Here is a 23,485-nt window from a genome sequence, read left to right as displayed (position 1 = left end):
AGGGGCTGCCCCGGGGCCTGGAGAAAACAGGTCAGCACCTGGCGGGCAGGGCGGCCCCAGGGAAGGTGGGCGCCCGGGTGCCCTGAGCAGGGCAGAGGAGAGCATGCGTGGAGACATTTACTCACAGCTGCATGGGAGGAGTCAAAAGGGAAACTGAGGCAGGCTTGGCCTGCATGGGCCTGGCAGCAGAAACCTCAGCACCGAGGGGAAGGAAGCCCAGTTGGGGGCCTCAGAGGTCTCGTCCGGGCTTATGGGATACAACCTTTCCCCCCAAGAGACCACAAAACACCAGGTAGCAAAAGGCCTGAACTTTATTAACTCTCACTCCCGCCCCAGCCCTCAAGGATGCTTCCGAGGTCACCAGGTCTCAGGGCCAGGGGGCCCGAAGCGTCGCAGAAGTTGCTCCTGGTCCTCCAAGTCCTTCCGCACCTTCTTGCGCATGTAGAAGATGGGACAGTCCCGGCTGCGGGCGGGCGGCGGGGTCAGGCCCGGCCCATGCCCAGCCCGGGGATGGGGTGGGGGCAGTGAGTACCCGTCCCCGGGGCAGGGGCTGTTCCCAGGACTTTGGCCCCTGCCTGCTGCCCACCCGCCTCCCACGGCAGGCTGTTTGCTCAGTGGGCACGAAGGGGGGGCCGATAACAGCGGGTACCCGGTGAGGAGCGGGCCACGGCCGTATATCACCTGTCACCTGGCGTGGGAACCCGCCCCGCCTGCCTGTTCCCTGGGGAAAGCCCAGCCCCTCCCTGGGGGAGGGGGCCAGAACAGCTGGGTGTGCCATTCCCCGGCAGATACTAGGCGCCCAGCCCTGCTGCCCCGAGCACCCACCTTCTGGGGGGCTGGGATGGGCCCACTTTGCAGGCGAGAACACTGAGGCTCAGGAGGCCTCACAGCCAGAGGGGCAGGGCGGGGAGGGCGTGCAGGAAAAGACCCTGGAGAGGGAGGTTTGGCCCACGACCCAAGGCCGGGAGCTGGGAGGGGCGAGGCAGGGGCGAGGGGCCTGGCGGGGCACACACCTGGTGCAGATGACATCCTCATGCAGGCTGCCCTGACATCGCTGGCACTGCGTCCAGAGGCGCGAAAAGCGCTCCTCCAGGGCATTCAGGTGGGACACCTGGGGACAGCAGGGACTGAGCAGGTGCCGCAGCCTCCCCCCCTCCCACACCCCTGCCCAGCCTCCCGGCCTCTCACCTCTTTCTGATACAGCTCCGACTCCCGCGGCTGGCAGAACTTGCACACGGCTCCTGGCGGGGGGCGGGGCTGGGTCAGCACGGGGTGCTGGGGCTCAGCCAGGGCCTGGCCACCGCATCCCTGCCCCTTCCCTGCCCAGGGCCCATCCCGGCTTCCAAAAGTCCCCGGAGGCCAGAGAACAAGGGAGCCCGTGTGTGGGGAAAACTCCCCTGGGGAACTCCCGGGGCGGGGGTGAGGACCCTCCTGTGGGGGGTGCAGCCAGAGGGGAGCCCCCCACCCAGGGCCCCAGGCCTGTTGGCGCAGTGACTGCTTGTGGGGGGTGTGTGGGGCCTGGGGCGATAGGGGAAGACAGCTGGGGCTGGGGCCCGGGTGGCCGGCGGGCGCTCACCCTGGTGGCTGAGCACAGTGCGGCAGCCGATGCAGCAGTCGCGACGTTTGGCGAAGGCCAGGAGGCCGCCCACCTTGCCCGTGAGCACCGTCTTGCAGCGCGTGTGGTCACCCCCTGCAGGAGGGGAGGGCAGGGGGTGGGCTGCTGCCTTTCCCCTTCCCCGCCGGGGGAGCCCCCTCGCCCCCACCCGGCCCGCCCTTACGCAGCAGCACGGCCTCGGCGCGGCCCTCGCCCAGGATGGGCTCGAAGATGCGCAGCAGCGGCTTGGCGAGCTGCTGCTCCAGGTAGTACTGCGTGTCGATGGGCAGGCTGTGCTCCAGCACGAACAGCGGGTCCTGCGGCCACACGAGCACACGTCACCCACCAGGTGGCCGAGGGCAGGGGCCCTGGGAACCACTGGTGGCAGGAGGACGATGGTGTGACAGTGTCTGGGCGTGAGCGCTGCCCTGCAGACTGTGACATGGGCCTGGGTCTGAATGGGGTCAGAGGTCATGGAGGAGTCTCTGGGCCACAGGCTCTGTGACCCATGCTGGGGACCCTCGGGTCACCAAGGAAGGCTCAGAGTTCACAGGGGGAAGCAAGGACAAGGAAGGAGTCTGGGTCAGAGGTCACAGGGCCTGAGATGTGGGTCACAGGAGTCTGGGGAGGATGGGAGCGCTGTGAAGCCAGGGGAGTCAGGGCTGGCCAGAGCAGGGACTGGGGCCTCCTTTCTTTCTTTCTGTTTGTTTTGAGACAGAGTCTCACTCTGTTGCCCCGGCTAGAGTGCTGCGGCATCAGCCTAGCTCACAGCAACCTCAAACTCCTGAGCTCAAGCGATCCTCCTGCCTCAGCCTCCCGAGTAGCTGGGACTACAGGCATGCGCCACCATGCCTGGCTAATTTTTCTATTTTTAGTAGACACAGGGTCTTGCTCTTGCTCAGGCTGGTCTCGAACTCCTGACCTCAAGCGATCCTCCCGCCTTGGCCTCCCTGAGTGCTAGGATTACAGGCGGGAGCTGCCGCGCCTGGCCAGGACGGCCTCTTTCTAAAGCAGGGAGCAAGGGAGGTGTCAGAATAATTCCAGAGGGGCCGAGAGACTGACTCTGGGGGGAGGGGACAGGGGTGGTTCTCAGGCCCCGTGGGGCCCACGGAGGCACACGCCCCTCCCCGCCCGCCCGCCCATCTTGGAAAGCAGAAGTGAGAGTGGAGGGGCCTGGGAGGGTGCGGGCAGCCCAGGTGGGCCTGACCTCAGACTTCATGTAGGCGGCCACGCCCTTAGCAGCACCGATGATCACGTAGGGGACGCGGTCGCCCAGGTTGGGCGCACTCCCGGGGTCCCGCTTCCTCATCCTGCGTGGAGACCAAGCGGTGGGTGGGTGAGGGCCGGCGGGGGGCGGCATAGGAAGTGGTGAGCCCAGCTGGCAGGAAGGAGGGGGCTATTTCTGGACGGCCCCGCCCCGCCCACCCGCGGACCTCTCGGCCAGCTCCACGTGGGCCTGCTTGCCGGCGTAGTCCGCGGCCGCGCGGGTCAGCTCCTTGGTGATGACCAGCTGGGAGATGTCAATGCGGTTGCACAGCAGGTCCGAGATGACTTCCTGCGCGTGGGCCACGGCGCCCTCCGGGTCTCTGTGGGGAAGGGGGGCCAGACAGGCTGGTGTCACAAATCGCTACTGAGGGCCAGGCTGGCACCTCCACTGCTTCCTGGGCTGGGGAGGGTCCTGCCCAGCCACAGGCTGCAAGGTGGCAGAGGCGAGGCCGGAACCCACAGTTGTCCAAGGTGACTCCTCCCGCTGCCTCCCCACTGGGGAAGTGCTGGCCTGACACCTGCGTCCCTAGGAGAGGAGGGGCTGGGGGCCTGGACCCCTGGGTCTGAGGGAGGAGGGGCTGGGATGAGGGTCCCGCATACCGGTCGATGAGCAGGCGGCGCAGCGAGGCAGTGACGAGGTTGGCCACAAGGGGGCAGTTGTCCCTGCGCACGGCCTCCAGGCCCTTGCAGTCCATTCGGTCATGGGCGTCAGGCCGGGAGGAGAAGAGAAGACCCGCGTAGCGCTTCTTGCTGATGAGCAGGTAGGGGAAGTAGACCTGGGAGTGACCCGTGGCTGAGACCCCAAGACCGTGATGTCTGGTCCCCAGTCCTGGGACTCCTTCCAGAAAACGAGGGCAGACAGGGATGGGCCGGGAGACGCAGGATTCGGATACTTGAGGAGACAAGCCCGAACCTCGCAGGGACGCCGGGACCCTGCAAGCCTGGCGTGCTGCTGTTAGGTGGCCCCTCAGCACCCTCAGCACTCCAGGGACCCCCGATCTGAAACAGGGACTGGGATCAACCTAGACATGGCCCTGCAACATGACAGGGGATGCGACGAGGCTTCCCCTCCAAGACAGACGAGACTAGGCCCAGCGCAGAGCTCTAAGGCAGAGACTTCCCCAAACCGGAAGGCTCCAAGTCAGATCCGAGGCGCCCAGAGATGCACGTTTGAACCTCGGAGAAAAGCAGCTTGAGGACCAGGCACGGGGGCACACGCCTGCAGTGCCAGCTACTCGGAGCCTGTCAGGAGAAGCACTCGAGCTCAGGAGTGCGAGGCTGCAGTGAGCTATGACCGCAGCTGGGAGTAGCCGCTGTGCTCCAGCCTGGGCAACACAGCGAGACCTCGTCTCTTAAAAAAAAAAAAAAAAACACTATGGCATGACATCTCCTGGAGCCAAGCACAACATGCCATGGGAGCTGGGAGGACTGGACAAGGGTGCACAGATCCAAGATACCCCCTCGGCAGGGTCCCCACTGCTGAGGGCAGCCTCCACATCTGACAGGTGCCGAGAAACCTCAAAACCACAGACATTGTGACAGGCTTTTCAAAAAACAGATGCCGTCTTTGTATAACAAAGCTCAAAGCCCCAAACTCAAGAGAATCCAGGCAGCAAAATACCTCGACATTGGGGCTGGTGACCCCAAAGAATGGATACTCAGAGTACCCCAAAATGTCAACCCTGACACACCACAGGATCCCCAACTCAGTACATACTCAAGCCCTGCAGGCACCCCGTGGCTTTAGAAGCCCCTAAATTGGCAAGACCCACGTTAGTTTCCACTGAGTCCTGAGCGTGGGAGGTGGGGGGGTCCAAGTACCTTTTCAAACTCAAGCCGGATGGGCGATGGGAAGTGACCAGACACCCAGTCTGCGGCCTCTCGCCCCAGGGCCATCGCCTCAGCCACAGAGGACACACCGAATCGGCACATGACGGAGTCAGTGTCACCATATACAACCTGGGGAGGGTGTGTGCGTGAGGGAGGGTACCTCCTGCCAACCCTGGAGGGTGCCCAGTGCTGAGGGAAGCCCACGGATGCAGGAGAGCGGGACAGGGTGAGACCAGGAGGCATGGGGACAGACGGGCCTGGGCATCCAGCAGTCCCCCACCTGCCCCCGGCCCATCTCAGGGCAGCGCGCGGAGCAGGCCCTGACCTTGGCACTGGTGCTGTAGCCATTCTCCACTGTATACTTAGACTCGACCAGTTGCTTGGTTTTCTCAATCATCTGACGCCCGAACCCGGTGACACTCTGCGGGGTGGAGAATCATGCAGAGTGAAGGCCCAGAGGTCATTTGCAGTGGCCATAGGCTGGAGGGGTCCCGCCTCTGCCACTTCCTTGCAGCATGGGCTTGGATGAACCACGCTGCCCACCCAGGCCTCAGCTTCCAAATCTGCAAAATGAGGCTACTAGGCTGCTCTTCAGTGGTCCGCTGGAAAGAAGTGGGTTCTCCGGCCCAGAGCTCTGGGCACAGATGAGGAATTGATGACATCAAACAAGTGTAGCCTAAAGAGGCCACTGGCTCAGAATTTCTCTGACACTGTGATATTCTCGGCAGCTCTTTGAGGTATAGGACCGACATTCCTGGTCCCCTCCTTGAAAGCCAGCAGTGCCACCCTGTACCTGTGACATCAGAAATGACCCTACCTACACACTGACAAATGCCCCCCAGTGTAGGGGATAGTACCACCCCCACTGAGAAACCGTTCCTTTCTAATTGTCTTCTTTTACAATTAAGGAAACTGAGGCTGGGGGGCAAAAGCACCAAGAAGAGATGGGTGTATTTCTTTTGTTTTTGTGTGGATCCAGTCAGAAGATCTTTATCTTTTAACTTGAGCATTTAGTCTATTTACATTTAGTGTAATTACTAATGTATTTGGGCTTAAATCTATTATCTGCCTTTTACTTGTTCTGCCTGTTCTATGTTCCTTTTCTTTCTTATCTTCTTCTCCTGGTCCACCTTTTGCTTAGGGGCCGGAGACTGATGTCCACACATTCATCCCTTTCCACCAAGGAGGCTGGGGAGGCAGCCAAGGATTATGAAAGGCCAAACAGGGGAGTAAGGGTGGCGTGCAGTAAGGGGTCCACCTTGCCCAGAGAAAGGTCTGGCTTTTAGAAGGGGACCTCTAAGCCCTTGGAATCTCCTGCCTGATACAGAGTATCTCTATTTACCTGAGACCTTGAGCCACACCAGGTAGTTTATGCTAACAACGTGGTTTATGGTGGGGACCTTGGGCCATGTTATCAGTTGGCCCTATGGGAGGAGGGGGCTGGAGACTGAGTAACTAAGGTCAGTCACATGGGTGCTCCAGGCCTATATGACACCCAGTAAAAACCATGGATACCAAAGACCAAAGCTAGGGTGACATTCCCTAGTTGGCAACACTCCATGTGTGTCGTCATGCATCAATCTTCCAGAAATAAGTGCTGTCTGTGTGACTCTCCTGAAGAGAGGACAACTGGAGGTTACATGCCTGGTCTTTCCTGGACTCTGCCTTCTACACCTCTTCCTTTTGCTGGTTTTAACTTGTCTCCTTTTGCTGTGTTAAATCATTACTGTGAGTGCTTCTAGTGCTACTGAGTCTGAGAGCAGTCTCGGAAGCTCCAGAACTGCAGGTGGTGGGTGTGTGCACAGGCCCCTCCTACCAGCAGGCCTGCCCACTGGCAATTCTCCCAAGCCTTCCGCCAAGAGCCACGTGAAAACTGACGCAGTGCCCAGGTAGGAAGGGAGCTCCCCATGGCTGGAGGTAACCAAGCAGAGATGTACTTGTTTTGCTAGTCTGGAATGTGCCAGGACCCAAACCCCAGGAGACAAGACTGGACAGGAAGACTCTTTTGAGGCTCTCTTAGGCCAGGGGCTGAGGCACTGATTCCAGCCTGGGGGAATCTCAGAAACTCAGACCCTCTGTGGTCTCACTGCGAATCTGTTTCTGTCCATGCTGCTGTAGATGGTGAGCGAGACAGTGGGCTTTTTGCCTACGATCCCTCTCAGAGCCAGGCACTGACCAAACACCCACCATAGCGGTGATCGAGGACACACAGCAATCAAGCGTCAGAGCCTGGTTGTGCTGTCGGGCGTCCCCCAGCCCTGCCCCAGTCCCCTTGAGCAGAGACATGGCCCCGTTCCCTATTTGCCCATCGGTGAGAGAGGAATCTACCTCCTTCCCCTTCCCCTCGCAGGAACAAGGGACGAGGTGAGCTGGGGCGCAGCGTGCTGGGGTGGGGGGTCCGTAGGGGACCGTGTGATGGGTGACTCTGCGTGAGCATCGCTGCCTCAGAGTGGCAGGCCCTGCCCAGCCCCTGCTTTGTCTGTCTGCAGAGCCCTTAGCACCCCACTTGCCTCCTAGACACGTTTATTGCTGTCCCTGTCCACGTCACACTAGGCTGTGAGCCATACAAGGACCGGAGCTCTCATCAGTCTTGTCACCTCTATACCCCCGGAGTGCAGAGCAAGGCCTGACCACAGCACATGCTCAGTGTTTGTTCATACAGCGAATGAACCAACCCCGCATTGGCATCCTCTCTCCAAAAGGCCAGCGAGTTGGGTGCCCAGGCCCTGGCCTCTGGATGCGGTTCCACCATACGGAGCCCTGGTCACTTACACAGGGGGCCCGCCCGCCCCCTGCGTGCCTGCCAGGGGCCTGAGTGCTCACCTGTGAGATCTCCAGGCATGGTAACTTGCCCACCTGGGCGCCGGTGAAGCCATAGACAGAGTTGGCGCTCACCTTCAGCGCCAGCTGCCGCCCATCCAGGACCTGCCGCCGCAGTGGGTCTGTCTCCTTGGCCAGCTCGGCCTTGGCCCTGGGAGGGGACAGCGGTAAAGGCCACTCAGGCAGGGCCCCAGGTCTCAGGGGAAGACCGGAGGCTTGGGGAGGGGCCTGGGCCTGGGCACTGGTCAGGGCGTCTTTCCAGAGAGGGAAGCCACACGGAGCTGGGTGAGCTGTGTACTGCATGGGGCTTCCGGCCAAGGGCGCGTGGCAGCTGCCTGGAGTGGGCAGCCCCGGGTGACCCAGCGAGGGCCGGGGATTGCTGAGAGGCCTCAAGGAGGGGTCCCAAGAGCTCACCTCTTCCGGGCGCTGAGCAGGTTCTCTAGGATCTGGGGCAGCAGCCCCTTCCGCACCGACGTCTTCACAAACTCGTCCCCAGTGGGCGTCTTGATGAACTGATCCTCGGTCAGGCTGGGGTGGGAGGCGGAGGCGGTGACTGCCCGGCCGCCTCTCCTCCTCCTGCCCCACCTCTGTCCTGCTGTCCGAGGTTTGGCCGTGGGCACACGCAGGCCCCCATGCACCCCCTCCTCTCCCTGCTATTTCTGGGCCTGTGCCTGTTGCCCCACCAGCCTGGGAGCCCCGGAAGGTAGAGCCCAGGTCGGCCTTGGGGGACATGTGCTGATGTGGGCGCCGTACCCCAATTTCTGGGCAGCCCCGGGCCGCAGGAGCGTGGTGTAGCATAGGTTGTGGGCCATCATGATGGACGGGTACAGCGAGGAGAAGTCCAGGGTGGCGATGGGGACGTCATAGTACCTGGGAGGGGAGGAGCCTCGAGGAATCAGGGCTGGGAGCCCCCAAACACCACCCTGCTCCCCGCCCCCCACACCCCTGCCCCCTGCCCTGCCTCAGGGCCTCACCCTTTCAGGGGCTCAATGACAGTGGCTCCCGTGTAGTCCTCGCCGCCCTCCGACTTCACCACGGGCATCACCAGCCCCTCACGCATGGCCTGGGAGGGGAGAAGGGAGGAGATGGAGGAGTGGGCGCGGACAGGCCACGCAGAATAGAAGGTGGGGGAAGAAAGTGGGTCCAGGACACGTGGCCCGGAGGGGGCCAGGGTGACTGACCAGAGCCTAGAGGTGGGGACAAGCCTGGCAAGGCCCCTTGTTAGGCAGCGGTGTGGACGGCACCCAGCCTGGGCTCCGCAACACACTGACCTGCCGCAGCAGCTGGGACACGACCTTGACCTGCTGGCCGCGGCTGAGCAGGTAGCTGAGGGGCACACCCGTGACCCGCGCCATCTCCACGGCGTTCACCAGCACCATGAGCCGCTCGAGCAGCCGCAGCGGCAGGTAGGCGTCCTTGAGGCAGTACACGGCCAGGCGGCGGCGGGTCTGGTCGTTCCCATTCTGTGGACAGGCACCGACGGGTCAGTGGAGGCCCCGGGGCTCCAGGGTTGGGACAAGGTGGCCTGGCGGGCTTGGGAGGTGGGACGAGGCAGGGCCAGATGCTGAATGGTCAGAGAGCAGGCGAGGGTCTGGGTGGGCTCAGCAGTGAGAGGCTGGGGAGTCGACAGGGTCAGAGGGTGGGGAACAGTCTGAACAGTCCCAATGTGGACTAGGGGTCAGGACTGCAGAGCAAAGGTCACAGTGACAGAGGTCACAGGAATGGGCAAAAATCTAGTCAGAGGTCAGAAACAGGTGGGTGGCAGGTGAGGTCCCAGGTCACACAAGTAGAAAGTCAGAGATTGGGGCACAAAGTTGAGGTCAGAGGTCAGGGAAGGTAAAGGTCAGGGGTCAGAACAAGGTGCGGGAGGTCAGATGAGAGGTCAGGAAGGCAGCAGGTGGAGGCGGCGTGCCTGGCGGGGTCAAGGCCAGCGGGCACCTGCAGGTCGGTGATGATGCTGTGCTGCACGTCCTCCTTCTGCTCGCCCAGGAAGTGGAAGCTCACGGCGTTGAGCGTGTAGGAGCGGAGCTTGTACTCTCGCAGCAGCACCTGCGGGGGGCAGAACCGGGCTGGGCACGGGCCTGGGCAGTGGCCTCTCACAAGGCTGGGGACCCTCCCGGCCCGACCCAGCCGTACCTGCAGCATGTCCATCTGCACGCGGCCCACCATGCTGACCACCTTGCTCTCCCGCCGGCCCATCTGCTTGGACTGGAACGACGAGTCCCGGATGTTGGAGCGGAGACCGGCCACACGGCCCAAGAAAGGGAATGTCTGTACCTAGGGGGTTGGGACAGCCATGTGGGCAGGGAAAGGCTGTGGCGTGGGACAACTGGTTCCTGATTCAGGGGCCGTGGGGTCACAGGACAGGAGGGGACTGAGACCAAACACAATATCTCTGTGTGCGACCTTGGGGGACCAGGAATAGGGGCAGCCCTGGATCAAAGATGCTCTGGGGCTGGGCATGGGGGCTGGAGGCCGGGGAGTGTGGGGAGTCCAGGGGGAGGACAAAGCTGCAGTCGGGGGGCCTGTGGGCTGGGGGGGCCAAGCATGGTGCCCAGGGGCTGCGGGCTGCACCTAGGTGGGGAACAGGAGGAGGAGCAGATTTGGGGAATGACGCTACGCTCGGTGGGGATGCAGTGAGCAGATCGGGTGGCCTAGCTGGGGAAGCAGAGGCAGGGGGAGAGCTGGGCTGAGGGCACCGGGGAGCACACAGGCGGAAGGGCCTTGCAGGCTGTCGGGCCCAGCCTGGAGGGGAGACTGAGGCAGCGAGGAGGGCTGAGCTGGGCCCAGAGCAGAGCACAGGGTGCGCCGAGGGAAGGGGAAAGGAAGGGAGGCGTCCAGTGGCCTCAGTGTCAATGCCAGGCTGGTGGGGGGACTTCTCTCTGGAGCTGCTGGGAATCATGAGAGTCTGTTTTGTTTTTTCACTGCCAAATTGGCCAAACATATACAACATATGTACCATAACACAACATACCCCGTTTGGGGCTGAATCGTGTCCTCCCCAGAGATGCTGAAGTCCAAAGCCCCAGCACCTCAGAATGTGACCTCATTTGGAAACATGTCTTCACAGGGGATAAAGTTAAGATGAGACCACGTTAGGGGTGGGCCCTAACATGATACGACTGTGTCCTTATAACAAGGGGAAACTGGGACACAGAGCTGTGTACAGACGGAGGACAACGTGAAGAGACCCAGGGAGGAGACGGCCATCTATCTGCCAGCCAAGGGGAGGCCGGGGACAGGCCCTTCCCTCACAGCCCTCGCGTCACTGAGGAACCAGCCCTGCCAACACCTGTTCCTCGGCCTTTCCAGCCTCAAGAGCCATGACACAACCAACTTCTGTTGTTTTAAGCCACACGCATGGTCTGCGGTACTTTGTAACAGCAGCTCGAGGAAACCAACACACCATTACACACTCACACCAGACGACACACGCACCCAGATCGTCACGATCTTCAGCGAACTCCACCTTTTCCTTTTTCTTCATTGTTACTATTATGGTTTCCCTTATTCTGTCTTTTTTTTTTTTTTTTTTTGAGAGACGGGGTCTTGCTGCCCCCCGGGCTGGAGTGGCGCAGCAGTGCTGCAGCCTTGAACTCCCAGGCTCCAGTGATCCTTCCTCTGTCTCCTGGGTAGCTGGGACAGCAAGCACGCACCAGCACACTCGGCTAATGTTTTTAATATTAAATATTTTGTAGAGACAGGGTCTCACTATGTTGCCCAGGCTGGTCTAGAACCCCTGGCCTCAAGCGATCCTTCCACCTCAGCCTCCAAAGCACTGGGATTATCCGCGTGAGCCACCACGCCCGGCCTAATTCTGTCCTATGCTAAAGCAAGGACCAGATTCAAGGGCTAGTTCGACGGCTCGCTGAACCCCTCTAAGCTTCAGTCTACAGCTGTGAATACACAGGCCTCCTCCCACATAACCGTCACGCCCTCTTTGCCTCTGACAAAAGCCACCGTAACGCTGTGGGCTTTGAGCAGGACAGGGCTGGGCCCAGGATGCCCCTGGAGCTGCTGGGGGTGACGGGCTGCAGAAACACAGAAGAGGGATAGCCAGAGGGGACGGAGCCACACAGAAGGGAGCAGGAAGGTGCCCGGGGCCCCACCTCCGGCTGGGCACCTTTGCGGAACTGTTCCACCCACCCTGCCCTCACCTTGAGGGTCTGGGCCCGAGAGATGAGGTACGGAAGGTCGAAGTTCTGGATGTTGTAGCCGGTGATCACGTCAGGGTCCATGATGCGGATGAAGGTGGACCAGGCCTGGCGGTGGGAGCACACGGGGTCACCCTGCTCATCCCTTGGCCTCGGATCCCCCTACTCCAGGAATGGTCTGGAAGCCCACCCCTACCTCCTGCACATCTGAAATACTGCAGGACCTGGAGGGAAACGTTTAGCCCTCAGAGCACAGGGATCCGACCAAACCCAGACACAGGCGTCCCAGCATCCAGGGGCCCCGCCTGGGGTGGCTTGGGATGTGGAGGTCGGGGTGGGGGGCACTGAGGAAAATGGGGTCGGGGGATGTGCAACGAGAGCCACCTGGAGCAGGTCCTCTTCCTTCTCGTAGCTCTGCACCTTGGCACCCAGGATCGGGGCGCAGGGCCGCAGGGTGAGCGCCAGGCGCAGGAAGGGCTCCGGCTCGCCCCAGCGCAGGCCCAGAGAGCAGATCTGGATCACGGGGTCGCGCTCGGGCTCAGGAAAGATGCCTGCAGAGGGAGGAGGAGGGGGACACATGGGACCTGACTCCTGCGTCTGTCTACGACACACCAACGTGGCCGCATCTCCCTCCCTCTTCCAGCCTGTCCACACCTGTCCGTCCCCACTGCCTGCAGAGCTACAAGACTCACCCCTGGTTCCTGCTCTGCCGTCACCGCCAGGCCCCTTCCCCTCCCTCAATCCTGTCTCAGGGCCTTTGCACTTGCTGTCCCCTCTGCCAGGCCTGCTCTCCCCACATGCCACCTGGTGCATCAGTGACATCCAAAGGGAGGGAGGCGCCCCAGGCCCTGCAGACAGACCTTTGCGGCCAGCACACTCAATGTCGAAACTGAGCATGCGCAGGGGTGCGATGCGCTGCCACGGCCCTTCTGGGGGGTGACTGACCACGTCTGACCACAGCACATCCGCCTCCAGCTGACACAGTGTAGTAGCCTGTGGGGATGGGTGTGTCAGGGCCAGCAGGGCCCCGGCTCCCCGCCCGGACCCAGGGAGCCACGCACCTTCTCCTTTGCCCTCAGGACGTATTTCCCAGCCGGGAGTTCCAGCCAGTTGCAGCCCACGATGTCCGTGTCCACCATGAACCTGGGGGTGGGGGTGGGGCTGAAGGTCAGTGGGCAAAGGCTGCCTGAGGGCGGGCCGTCGGGTGGGGACAGAGGTCTGAGAAGTGAGGCAGAGGCTGTACCGGATCTCAAAGTCGACATTGGTCTCATAGGGTGCGAAGCTGGGGGTGCCCAGGCCTGGCACTCGGATGCCCTGCTCCAGCAGGCGGCGGGCGGGGGCCACGAGGCGGGGCAGCGCCAGGGTGATTCGCAGAAACGGGGAAGGGCCGTGCCCGTGGTACCCGAACATGCCTGCGGACAGAGGAGGCTGGGACTGGCTCAGCGGGGCCCCACCCGCTGGGCCCCGGGACATCACTCACTTTCTCGAGAGCACAGCTCCACGGCCAGCACCGCCGGCCCCGTAAGCTCCTTGCCCCCGCGCTGGTCCCTGCTGATGGCCGCACTCAGCTCTCGCTGCAGGTCGCTCAGGTGCTCGGGTCCAAAACCTGGTGTGAGAGGCCCGGTCAGAGGTGCAGGGGCCTCTGGTGCACAGGGTAGGGTCTCCGGGGAGGGGGCCACTCACCGGGGGGCGCCGGGCTGTAGAAGTAGGGCGCAAAGCCGTGGATGTGGCAGCAGACGGAGACGCCCTCATCAGTGACGCCAAAGGCGCGGAGCACAGGCACGGAGGCGGGAGATGGAGGGGGCCCTCCAGGCAGGGGCTGTGCTGGGCCTGGGTAGGAAGTCACAGGATAAGACAGGGGCCACTCCCCACCCTCCCTGGGTTCCTTGAAGGCCGATCTCCCAGACCCCTGAGGCTCCAAACAGCCCCCTGGGCTGGCTGTGCTGTTCACTGTGTACATCCGCCTCCTCCCTGGTCCCCACTTGCACCCCTGTCCTCCTAGGACACCTCCCGCAGCGCAGCCAGATGCGGATCTCCTTCTGTTTACTACATTAAAAAAAAAATCCTGCAAAAAGTCAAATCGGCTTTTGCTGTGTGTGTCCAGTGTTATGAACTTTAATGCACGTAGAGGTTCAGGCAACCACCACTAAAACTGGGGTGCAAAACGGTTCCATCGCCCCAAGCACCTCCCTCGAGCGGCCCTCTGTAATTCCGCCCCCTGGCACCCGCTGATCTTGTTCTCGGTCACTACGGTTTTTTGTCTTCTTGAGGCTGTCCACACGAACAGAACCATCCAGTAACATAACCTTGCAAGCCTGGCTTCTTTCACTCAGTGTGACGGCTTTGAGAGTCACCGGCATCGCTGCGTGTGTCAACAGTCCGTTCCTCTTTACTGTGGAGCAGTGTCAGGCGCTGCAGACGAACCGCAGTTTGTTTTATCTATTCGTCCACTGCGGGACACCTGGGTCGCTCCCAGTTTTGGTGGTTATGAACAGAGCTGCCATTAACACCCACGTACAAGGTTTGTTTGAACCTTAGTTGTTGTTTTGCTAGGAGTGGAATTGCCAGTCCTATGGTAAAAGTAGGTTTCAAACCCTAAGAGACCAGCAGGCTGTGCGTTGTGGCGCACACCTGTAATCCTAGCACTTCGGGAGGCTGATGTGGGAGGATCACTTGAGGCCAGGAGTTCCAGACCAGCCTAGACAACACAGCAAGACCCCATCTCTACAAAAAAAAAAGAAAAATTAGCCAGACGTGGTGGTGCACGCCTGCATTCCTAGCTACTTGGGAAGCTGAGGCAGGAGGATCGCTGAGCCCAGGAGTTCAGGGCTGCAGCAAGCTATGATCATGTCACTGCACTCCAGCCTGGGCGACACAGTAAGACCTTGTCTTAAAAAAAAAAAAAATAAAAAAAAACAAACTCAACAACAGAAAGAAACCACGAAGCCGTCTTCCAGAGAGGCCACGCCATGTCGCCTTCCCACCAGCAGTGTCTGAGCATTCCAGTTGCTCTGCGTCATCACCAGCACTTGGTGTTGTCAATTTATTTTACCGCAGCCATTCTAACAGGGGTGCTGTCCCTCCCTGGGGCCTTTATTTGCCTTTCCCTAATGGCGGATGAGCACCATTTCAAGGGCTTATTTGCCACCAGATCCGTCCCCATGGGTGAACCATCTGTTCAAGTCTTTTGTCCACTTCTGAACTGGGTTGTTTGTTTTCTTACTGTCGAGATCCGAGTGGTCTTTACATACTCGCAACACCAGTGCTTGGTCAGCTGTGTGGCTTGTGAACGTGGCTTGTCTTCTCATTCTCCGCGGGGAGCCCTGTACACAAGCTGGAGTCGCTCCAATACCAAACGCTCGCCAGCTCGTGTGGGACGGAAGCCCGGAGGGCTCCTTGAGGTCCTTGCCTGGGCCCACAAGACCTCAGTGACCTCCCTGCCTTCATCTTCACCTCTGGCACCTACTCCCGCCACATTGGTCTCCTCCTTAAATATCTCAGACGTGTCCCTCCTCAGGACCCTTGCCAGGAACCCCTCTTTCCCAGACATCCCCACGGCTCCCAGTTACCTCCTCCCAGGCCTTCCCCGACCTCTGTGACACAGTCTGGTACCCTCCACCCTGCTTCTCCTTCCTCCTTAACCCTCACTGCCACCTGGCGTTACATATCTTTGTTTATTCTCTTTCCTTCTAGAATGTGAGCCTACAAGGGCAGGGACCTTCCTGCCTGGGACAGGGCCTGGCTCAACATGGATGCTTGGAAGTCACTAATTACATGGAAGAATGAATGAATGAGTGAATGGATGGATGGAAGGATGTAAAAACATACGTCTCTCCCCTCTGCAAGGAGCCAGCTCTTCTCACCCTCAGGGATCAGCTAGAAGATGCTCGCCACCTCCAGGAAGCCTTCCCAGACCTCTGCCCTTCCTCTCACAGCCCTGGTCACTGGGGTGGGACTGCCTGTGTCCATCTCCTCCCACAGACTGTCACCACCAGAGGGGCAGAGCCCAAAGGAGCCCAGGGCCCCTTCCCCGACCCTGCCTCTACCCCCCCAAACTCACCCACATAATGGTCGATCTCCAACTGCTGGAAGATGAGAGGCTCCTCCTGGGGGTCCAGGGGCGGTGGGGTGGGCCGAAGCCAGCGAGGATCTATGGCTGACAAGGACAACTGCCCTGGTGGGGAGGGAAGGAAGTGGGGCTATATGGAGTCATGGTCCTGCCTTGGAAATAATAACCCCTGGGACCGGGATGTGCAATTATGAAAGGAGTCAGGTGGAGATGGTGTCCCCGTCAGGCAGGAAACTCCGGAGAGAATGAGGGTCAAAGGTCAGCCCTATGGAGGACTTCAAGTGGGCCAGATGGGGGTCATAAGTCAGACTGAGGCTGACTCTCGCCCAGAGGCAAGACCAAGGGTGACTGGGGCAGGGGCACAGCTGGGGGCTCCCACTCCAAGTCTCACCCTCTGTGGCCCCCTCCAGGGCCGCCTGCAGCTCCTCCTCCTCCTGTTCCTGCAGCCTGTGCTCCGCCTCCATCTCCTCCATCATTGCCAGCTCCTCTTCAAACTGGGATGGCTGCGTTGGCTCGTCCTCGTCCCAGAGGCCCCCACGGGCCCGCTTTGGGGGCACCCCAGGCCCTGGGCCTGGCCGTCGCTTGCCATCCATCCTGCCGGCCAGTTGGGGCTTGGTGGGAGTTCTGACCACAGACACCCCTTTCCCTGTCTTCTCCACGGCCTCCCATGCACCCACCACGACTGTGAGCCTTTTAATATTCTGGAGTGGCTGAAGGGTAACATAACTCTCCACCCTGCAAGCTAATGGGTTGGATGGCACAGTCCAGATGCTCAGCTGTTAGTTCATACAATTACACCCCATTCTACTTCCTACCTCCACTTAACCCTTTCCTAGTGTGCTCAAGCCCCACATCCTTCTCCCCATTTCCTCGCCCCTTATAGGCCCCTCATCACCTTCCCTGCACACCCTCTACCCTCTCTCCCCATCAGACTTGGACCTTAGCACCTCTTTCTTTCCCATAAACTTCTGTCTGGAACATTCGCACCTATGCACCACCCGCTCTGCCTGGCCTTCATTCAGTGAGCAGCTGGGGGACACCAGCCTCGGGCCCGTCGCTGTGTCAGGTGCCAGGGAGGGCCCTGAAACACGAGTTTGGTCAGTTTCCTTTCCAGCTCAAAACACTGCTGAGGCTCCCCATTGCCTTAAAAATCCTTTTTACTCTAAAATAATTTCAAACTCTTAGAACTTCTGAACACCCTTCCTGCAGATCCTCCAATCATCAGTTTGTGGCAACATTTGCTCCACAACCTTCCGGAGCAAAGCTGCCTACCCACCTTGCACAACTGCCTATCTCTGAACACTTAAGTGGAGAAATCAACTTGGATCTTCCTTGGGCCACAGAGTTGGTTTTTTTTTTTTTTTTTTTTTGAGACAGAGTCTCACTCCCTTGCCTGGGCTAGAGTGCAGTGGCGCCAGCCCAGCTCACAGCAACCTCAAACTCCTGGGCTCAAGCGATTCTCCTGCCTCAGCCTCCCGGGTAGCTGGGACCACAGGCACGTGCCACCATGCCCGGCTAATTTCTTTTTTTTCTATTTTTAGTTGTTTGGCTAATTTTTTTCTATTTTTAGTAGAGACGGGGTCTCACTCTTGCTTAGGCTGGTCTCGAACTCCTGAGCTCAAGCAATCCTCCCGCCTCGGCCTCCCAGAGTGCTAGGATTACAGGCATGAGCCACCGCGCCTGGCCAGGCCACAGAGTTTTGGCAGCCCCTTGTTATAGCAGCTTAGTCTGGGCCTTAACAAATACCCACACTGAAAAACTCTGACCTGACGGGGGACATGTTTTCCCAAACGTTCAGACATGCTATACCACGAATACTACTCGGCATTAAAAGGAGTCAGCTACGGATACACACACAGCATGGATGAATCTCAAAACCAAGCTGTACAAAGGAAGCCAGACACAAAAAAGTATATATTGGGGAAATGGAGAGTGACTGCTTAACGAGTACGGGGTTTTCTTCTGGGGTGATGAAATATTTTAGAACTAGATAGAGGTGATGGTGGCACAATATTGTGAATGTACCAAATGCCACTGAATTGTCTGCTTTAAAATGGTTAATTTCATCTTGGTTAAAAAAAAAACCCCAGTATACATTATATGATGCTATTTACACAAAGTTGTACAACTGACAAAACTTATCTGTGGTGCCAGAAGTTGGATTAGTGGCTGTTTCTAGGACGGGAGAGCCCGACGGGGAAGGGGTAGGAGGGAGTGCTGCACACCTGACACCTGCGCATTACACTGAACGTAAATTACACCTCAATTAAAAACATAAAACTTCGGAGGCTGTGATTCTACATCTACGGATTCATGCTCCAGATATGCTATCACATATGAAAAACTGCATTTACAAGGTTATTTCCGGCAGCATTGTTTGAAATCCCAAAAGACTGGAAACCACCTAAATGTCCTCCCCTAGGGGATTGTTCAAATACGTTAAGTCCGCTCAATGGAATATTAGGCAGCTGTATAAAGGAATGAGGAAGCTCTTTGTGTGCTGATATGGAAGGCTCTCAAGAGAGGCATTGTTTAGTAAAAAAAGCAAGGTGCAGAATGGTGTATACTAAGAATTTTATCATTTGTGTTGAAAAAAAAAATGTCTAAGATAAATGTTTATCCTGATTCTAGTCACAAGGAAACAATCAAACAAAAACAAAGTGAAGGGTGACAACTGCTGGTCTAGAATCTTTAAAGCTGTTCATGGCATGAAAGAAAAAGTCATGGTAACTAAAGGTGTATGATTCTAGTCTGAAACTTGGACTAAAAAAAGGAAATTGGCTCTGAAGAATATTACAGGGAGAACCGGGTAGATCTAAATAAGGATTGTCTATTTGATAATAGTATTGTCTCACCTTAAATTGTCTGATTATGATAATTATGTACTTATGTAGGCAGACATCCTGTTCTCAAGAGATACCTGCTGGAGTTTTTGGAGGTGAATTATCATGATGACAACTTTCAAATAGTTCAGCCAAAAAAGGAAAAAAAAAAAAAGGTGCATGGGTATGTGTGTTTAGATAAAGCAAATGAAGTGTCATGCTAATGACCAGTGAATCTCAGCAAAGGTACTTGCAACGCTGTACTTGCAACTTCTTTGCAGGTTTGAAACTTTTCAACGTAAGTTGAGGGGAAATACATAAAAAATAAAAATAGTAACGTTTTTACAAGGTAGGTGGGAGAATATGTATAAATATATTTGCTTTTTTTTTTTTTTTTCCTAGGAGAGGTAAGAAACTGGTGACACTGGTTTCCTGGGGGACGGGGTGGGTAGACTTCATTTGGTCACAGCTTTATTGAGATATAATTCACATACTACACAATTCACCCATTTAAGGTATATATACCTTAAATGTTTAATGAGTTTTAGTATATTCAGAGTTACGTAACCATCACCACAATTTTAGAACCCTTTCATCACCCTGAAAAGAAAGCCCGTATCCTTTAGCTATCACCCCCCATTCAGCCCATCTGCCCCTCACCCCTGGCAACCACTAATCTTACTTCCTGTCTCCATGGATTTGCCTACTCTGGGCATTTCCTATAAATGGGATCTTAGAATATGTGGCCCTTTCGTGTCTGGCTTCTTTCACTCAATGTGTTCAAGGTTCATTGTGCTGTAGCATGTATCTGTGCTTCATTCCTTTTTATGACTGAATTTTTTTCTTTTTTTGAGACAGAGTCTCACTCTGTTGCCCAGGCTAGAGTGCCGTGGCGTCAGCCTAGCTCACAGCAACCTCAAACTCCTGGGCTCAAGCGATCCTTCTGCCTCAGTCTCCCGAGTAGCTGGGACTACAGGCATGCGCCACCATGCCTGGCTAATTTTTTCTATATATATTTTTAGTTGTCCATATAATTTCTTTCTATTTTTAGTAGAGACGGGGGTCTCACTCTTGCTTAGGCTGGTCTCGAACTCCTGAGCTCAAGCAATCCTCCCACCTCGGCCTCCCAGAGTGCTAGGATTACAGGTGTGAGCCACCACGCTCAGCCCTCATAAAACATTTTTTGAATGAAGAATGAATAAAAGAACTCAAAGAACCCTCACAAAACTCTCTCAGGTAGGTGCTGCTACTACCTCATTTTATAATGGCTGGAACTGAGGCCCAGAGAGGTGAAGCTACCTGTCCAAGGTGGCACAGCTAGCCCAATGGCAGAGAGACAGGTTCAAACTCAGGCAGTCTGGCTCCAGAGCCACTGTTAAGTGGCACTCCACACTGCCAGCCTCTGTGGCCAGGCCCATGACAGTGGAAATACAGCAATGACCTACCCTCTGCCCAGTGGGGGAGACAACTTTGAAGATGGATTGTCTGCTTGTTCACAGCTGTATCCTGGCTCACACACATCTGTTAAGGAGATGGTTAAATGATTACAAATGTAACTATTCAGTTTTGCCACCCAGAAAACATCTTCACACTTTTCCAGCTTTGGCCTTGTCCCTCCCCTGGCCTTTCTGACTGCTGATGTCCTTGGACTGTATGAGTGTGTCTGCCTCGCTCACCAGCCAGGGGCCTCTGGAGGGTAGAGCAAGGCCTGTCTCTTCTCTCGGTCCCCGGCACCAACCAGCACCGGGCCCAGCCCTGGGGTGCCTCAGGAAGCATCTGCTTGGATGAAATCGCCCTCACCCTCGGCTCCCTAGCTCTGCTCCATCCTCGGCACTCAGCTCGACTCCTTCAGGCCAACCAGCTCCCCGTCTGGGCTCTCACAATGACTTGGACTACTTACTTCCCTTATCACACGCACACTGAGCTGGGAATGTGTCAGCCTGTGAGCTCCTGGCCCACACTGAGGTCCCCAGCATCACCCAGCATGGTGCCTGGCCACTGCAGGACATGTGAGTTTAAACTCCCTTCAGGTAGCACCAACTCTGGCGCATCCTCCCTGAGCCCCAGATTCTTCTCCCAGCTCCGGAAGACTAGTGCTGCCTCTCATAGCTCACAGCACCTGGATCCAAAGCTCCCGTGCTTTCCTCAACCAAACTGGATTATCACTGGCTCCCCAGGGCCCAGCAAAGGGCTGCCTGCCACAAGAGCAGCTGAAGAGAAGGAAGAGCATTTCAGGAGGGGGGAAGGGCGTGGCCAAGGCCCTGAGTGGGGAAGGAACCTCTCTAAGGTTCCCTTAAAGGGAGCTGGGTGGGGGAAGTGCTGGAAGGAGGAGGAGACAATAGGTTCCCAGAGTAGGCAGGACTGAGGCTGAGGCACTGATATCACCCTGTCCCCTCCCATGCTCCCTTCTTAACCCTGCCCCTTCATTCCCCCATGTAAGCTCTGCCTTCAAAGTGCCACCCCCAAACCTGCTTCTCCCTCACCTTTCCCTATCTGGCTTGTTGCTCAAACCACAAACCCAGGAGTCATCCTGGGCTCCTCTTCCCCGCACACACAGGCCCAGTCTGTCTGCCAGTCCTGCCGGTCCCAGCCCCAAAGACAGCCTGAGCCTGGTGGATTCTCTCCAGCGCAGGCAGAGCCACCCACCACCGGCTCCCGCCTCCTAACTGCTCTCCCTCCTTCCATTCCTACTCCTACTGCAATCCAATCTCCACTCAGCGGCCAGTGAGATTTTCAAAATACTGGGCAGATCACATTGCTCCCAAGCTCAAACCCTCCCAAGGCTCTCCAGTGAACCCCAGAATAGAGAAAGGCCAAATCCCATACCAAGGTTTACAGGGCCCTGTGGGATCTGGTCCCCAACTACGACTCTGACTTCATGTGCATTTCTCTCTTGTTCCCTCGGTTCCAGCTACAAATATGCCAAGCTCCTTCCTACCTCAGGGCCATTGCACTTGAGGGTCCCTCCGCCCAGATCTTTCCTTACGAGGCTGACATCTCATCACTTCTCCAGAGAGGTCGATTCCTAATCTCTCCAGCTAAAGAAGCAGGCTGCCCCTTGGTCCTGATCATGTTACCGTGTCTTATTTCACTTCAGACAACATATCACAGCGTGAGAGCATTGCTTTAGTATTACCATTACTTATTACTTGTCTTTCTTGTCTTCCCCTGAAGCAGGGACCTTCTCTGACTCATTCCTGCTGCAATTCCTGTTTCTACAACAGTGCCTGTCACAGACTACTCAATAAATATCTAGCGAATAAAGGGTGACACTAAGCCCGCACGTGCACTATTCAGTCCCGCAAGGCCTCCCAGGCCCCGTCCCGCCCCCGAGGCCCCGCGCCCAGCACATGAGCCCCCTGCCCTCCGAGGAAGCCCCCGGCCCCGTCATTTTCCGCGCGTCTCCGCGCACTCGCCCGGGAGACCTCTGGCCTCGGCCCCTCTTCTGTGCGCCCCCGGGCCAGGGGGATCCCGGCTGCCGCCCCGTCCCACGCGACCCCTCGCAACCCTCTCTCAGGCCTACGTGCCGGTCTCCTCAAGGCCCCTTCCCGGACCGGCCGAGTCCCCCCAATTCCCCTTCTTCCTCTACTCACCCACTTCAAAACAGCGTTTCCCGCCACAGCCTACGCCGCCGTGACCCCTGACTCTGACGCGCGCAAGCCCAGTGCCGCCGCGCGCCGAGCCGGGCCACGCCCCCTGCCGCCCGAGTGCGAGCAAGGCCACGCCCCCTCTGCTCAATTTGGGAAGCGGCCTCTCCCCCTGGCTGATAAATTATCGCTAACCCCACCTCCTCATGACGTGCAGGCCCAAGGCCACGCCCCTCCTCGCAGCCGCATTGGCTGCCTCGCTGCGCCCGGCGCGCAGTGGGCCTGGCCTCCCGGCCTTGAGCGCTGCGCGCGCACCCGCCACCTCCCTACCCGTTCTGCACCGAGGACCACCTGAGCGCTGCCCACCAGTTGGCCGGCGGCCGGACGCCCACCCTCCCCGCAGAGGCTGGCCGATACCCGGTCAGGTCCTGGTCTGATCTGTTCTCCTGTCTCTCGGCCTCAGTTTCTCCATCTGTAAACTAAACTCAGCGCACGGGCGGGGCGGGGGAGGGGGACACCTGTGGGGCGTCCAGTACACTACTTGGAATAGGCTGATCGTTTGTAACTATTCTCATTTCCGCCGTCCCATCCCCCACCCCAAATAAATGTACCTTTCAATACCCAGCCCATGCTTCCGTGCAACACCCCCTTCGCCCTTGACCGGGGCTGTCCATCCATTTCCATTTATGCATCCATCAGGGCCTGGCCCAGGGTAGGAGTTGGAAGAATTTCGTGGCTTCCCCTATTCTGAATTCACCAGGATCTCTCATCTTCCAGGCTTAGCACGTGCGGCCCACAACTTGGAGGCCCAGCCCTCCTTGGTTTTTGTTTTAGGTCCCAGCAAAGACATCTCCTTTGTGACACCTTGCCTCACTTCCTCTAGCTCTCTCACTGCAATGTGCTGCCTTTGAAGCCCCGTTCCCTTCTGTTCTGTCCCCATCTGACCCCGCTCTGTCTGGTACGAAGGTCTTTATCTTGCTGACTGATCCTTTCAGTGCCCAAAATTGTTTGATCTAGTAAATGCTCCACGTACATTTGTTGGATGCATGATGTCTGCGTCTCCAGAATGGCCAACAGTGCCTCCCACGAGGGGCCTCAGCAGACACTTGTTGACAGGACAAAAGTTCACACAAATCTATTTATCCTTGAAAAGCAGGTTCTGATTCCCCTCGTCTAGGGAGGTGGCCCTGAGGCTGTCAGGCCCCTGTCCTGGACCCCCACAGCAGCCAGAGCACATCACCCTGCACCAGGACCGTCCAGGCCACCCCCCACCAGCCTGGGAAGGCCCCAGGTCCCGCCTACTGAATCAGATTTGGGGCCATGTCAATAAAGACCACCCCCTC

The 23,485-nt window shown here is 58.0% G+C and overlaps 1 protein-coding gene across 1 annotated transcript; it reads right to left on the bottom strand.

The window, feature by feature from the left end:
* Positions 1 to 311: 311 nt before the first annotated feature.
* Positions 312 to 22,165, bottom strand: POLD1 (DNA polymerase delta 1, catalytic subunit). The gene is made up of 28 exons (XM_069456806.1): positions 22,149 to 22,165; positions 20,001 to 20,076; positions 16,125 to 16,327; positions 15,725 to 15,838; positions 13,348 to 13,494; positions 13,145 to 13,270; positions 12,908 to 13,076; positions 12,726 to 12,807; positions 12,525 to 12,657; positions 12,049 to 12,215; positions 11,668 to 11,772; positions 9,647 to 9,787; positions 9,449 to 9,559; positions 8,782 to 8,973; positions 8,485 to 8,573; positions 8,264 to 8,380; positions 7,925 to 8,038; positions 7,514 to 7,661; positions 5,016 to 5,111; positions 4,682 to 4,819; positions 3,461 to 3,636; positions 3,028 to 3,180; positions 2,802 to 2,904; positions 1,779 to 1,911; positions 1,577 to 1,690; positions 1,189 to 1,241; positions 1,014 to 1,111; positions 312 to 463 (listed from the first exon to the last, which is right to left on the bottom strand). Exons 3-28 carry the CDS (start codon positions 16,324 to 16,326, stop codon positions 358 to 360), a joined length of 3,327 nt encoding a protein of 1,108 aa, XP_069312907.1. The 5' UTR covers position 16,327; positions 20,001 to 20,076; positions 22,149 to 22,165; the 3' UTR covers positions 312 to 357.
* Between the last annotated feature and the right edge of the window lie 1,320 nt (positions 22,166 to 23,485).

Source organism: Eulemur rufifrons, chromosome 24 (assembly GCF_041146395.1).
Source record: "Eulemur rufifrons isolate Redbay chromosome 24, OSU_ERuf_1, whole genome shotgun sequence".
In the NCBI taxonomy this organism is placed as follows: domain Eukaryota; kingdom Metazoa; phylum Chordata; class Mammalia; order Primates; family Lemuridae; genus Eulemur; species Eulemur rufifrons.
Note: the sequence above shows the minus strand (reverse complement) of the source record. Positions and strands in the feature narration are given on the sequence as shown.

Coding starts and splice junctions, on each gene's coding strand:
- POLD1 (XM_069456806.1), bottom strand. CDS start 16,326: ATGGATGGCAAGCGACGGCCAGGCCCAGGGCCTGGGGTGCCCCCAAAG. Junction 12,216..12,524: donor TGAGTGTGCTGGCCGCAAAG/GTCTGTCTGCAG, acceptor CTCCCTCTGCAG/GCATCTTTCCTGAGCCCGAG. Junction 5,112..7,513: donor CATGCCTGGAGATCTCACAG/GTGAGCACTCAG, acceptor TCCACCCCGCAG/AGTGTCACCGGGTTCGGGCG.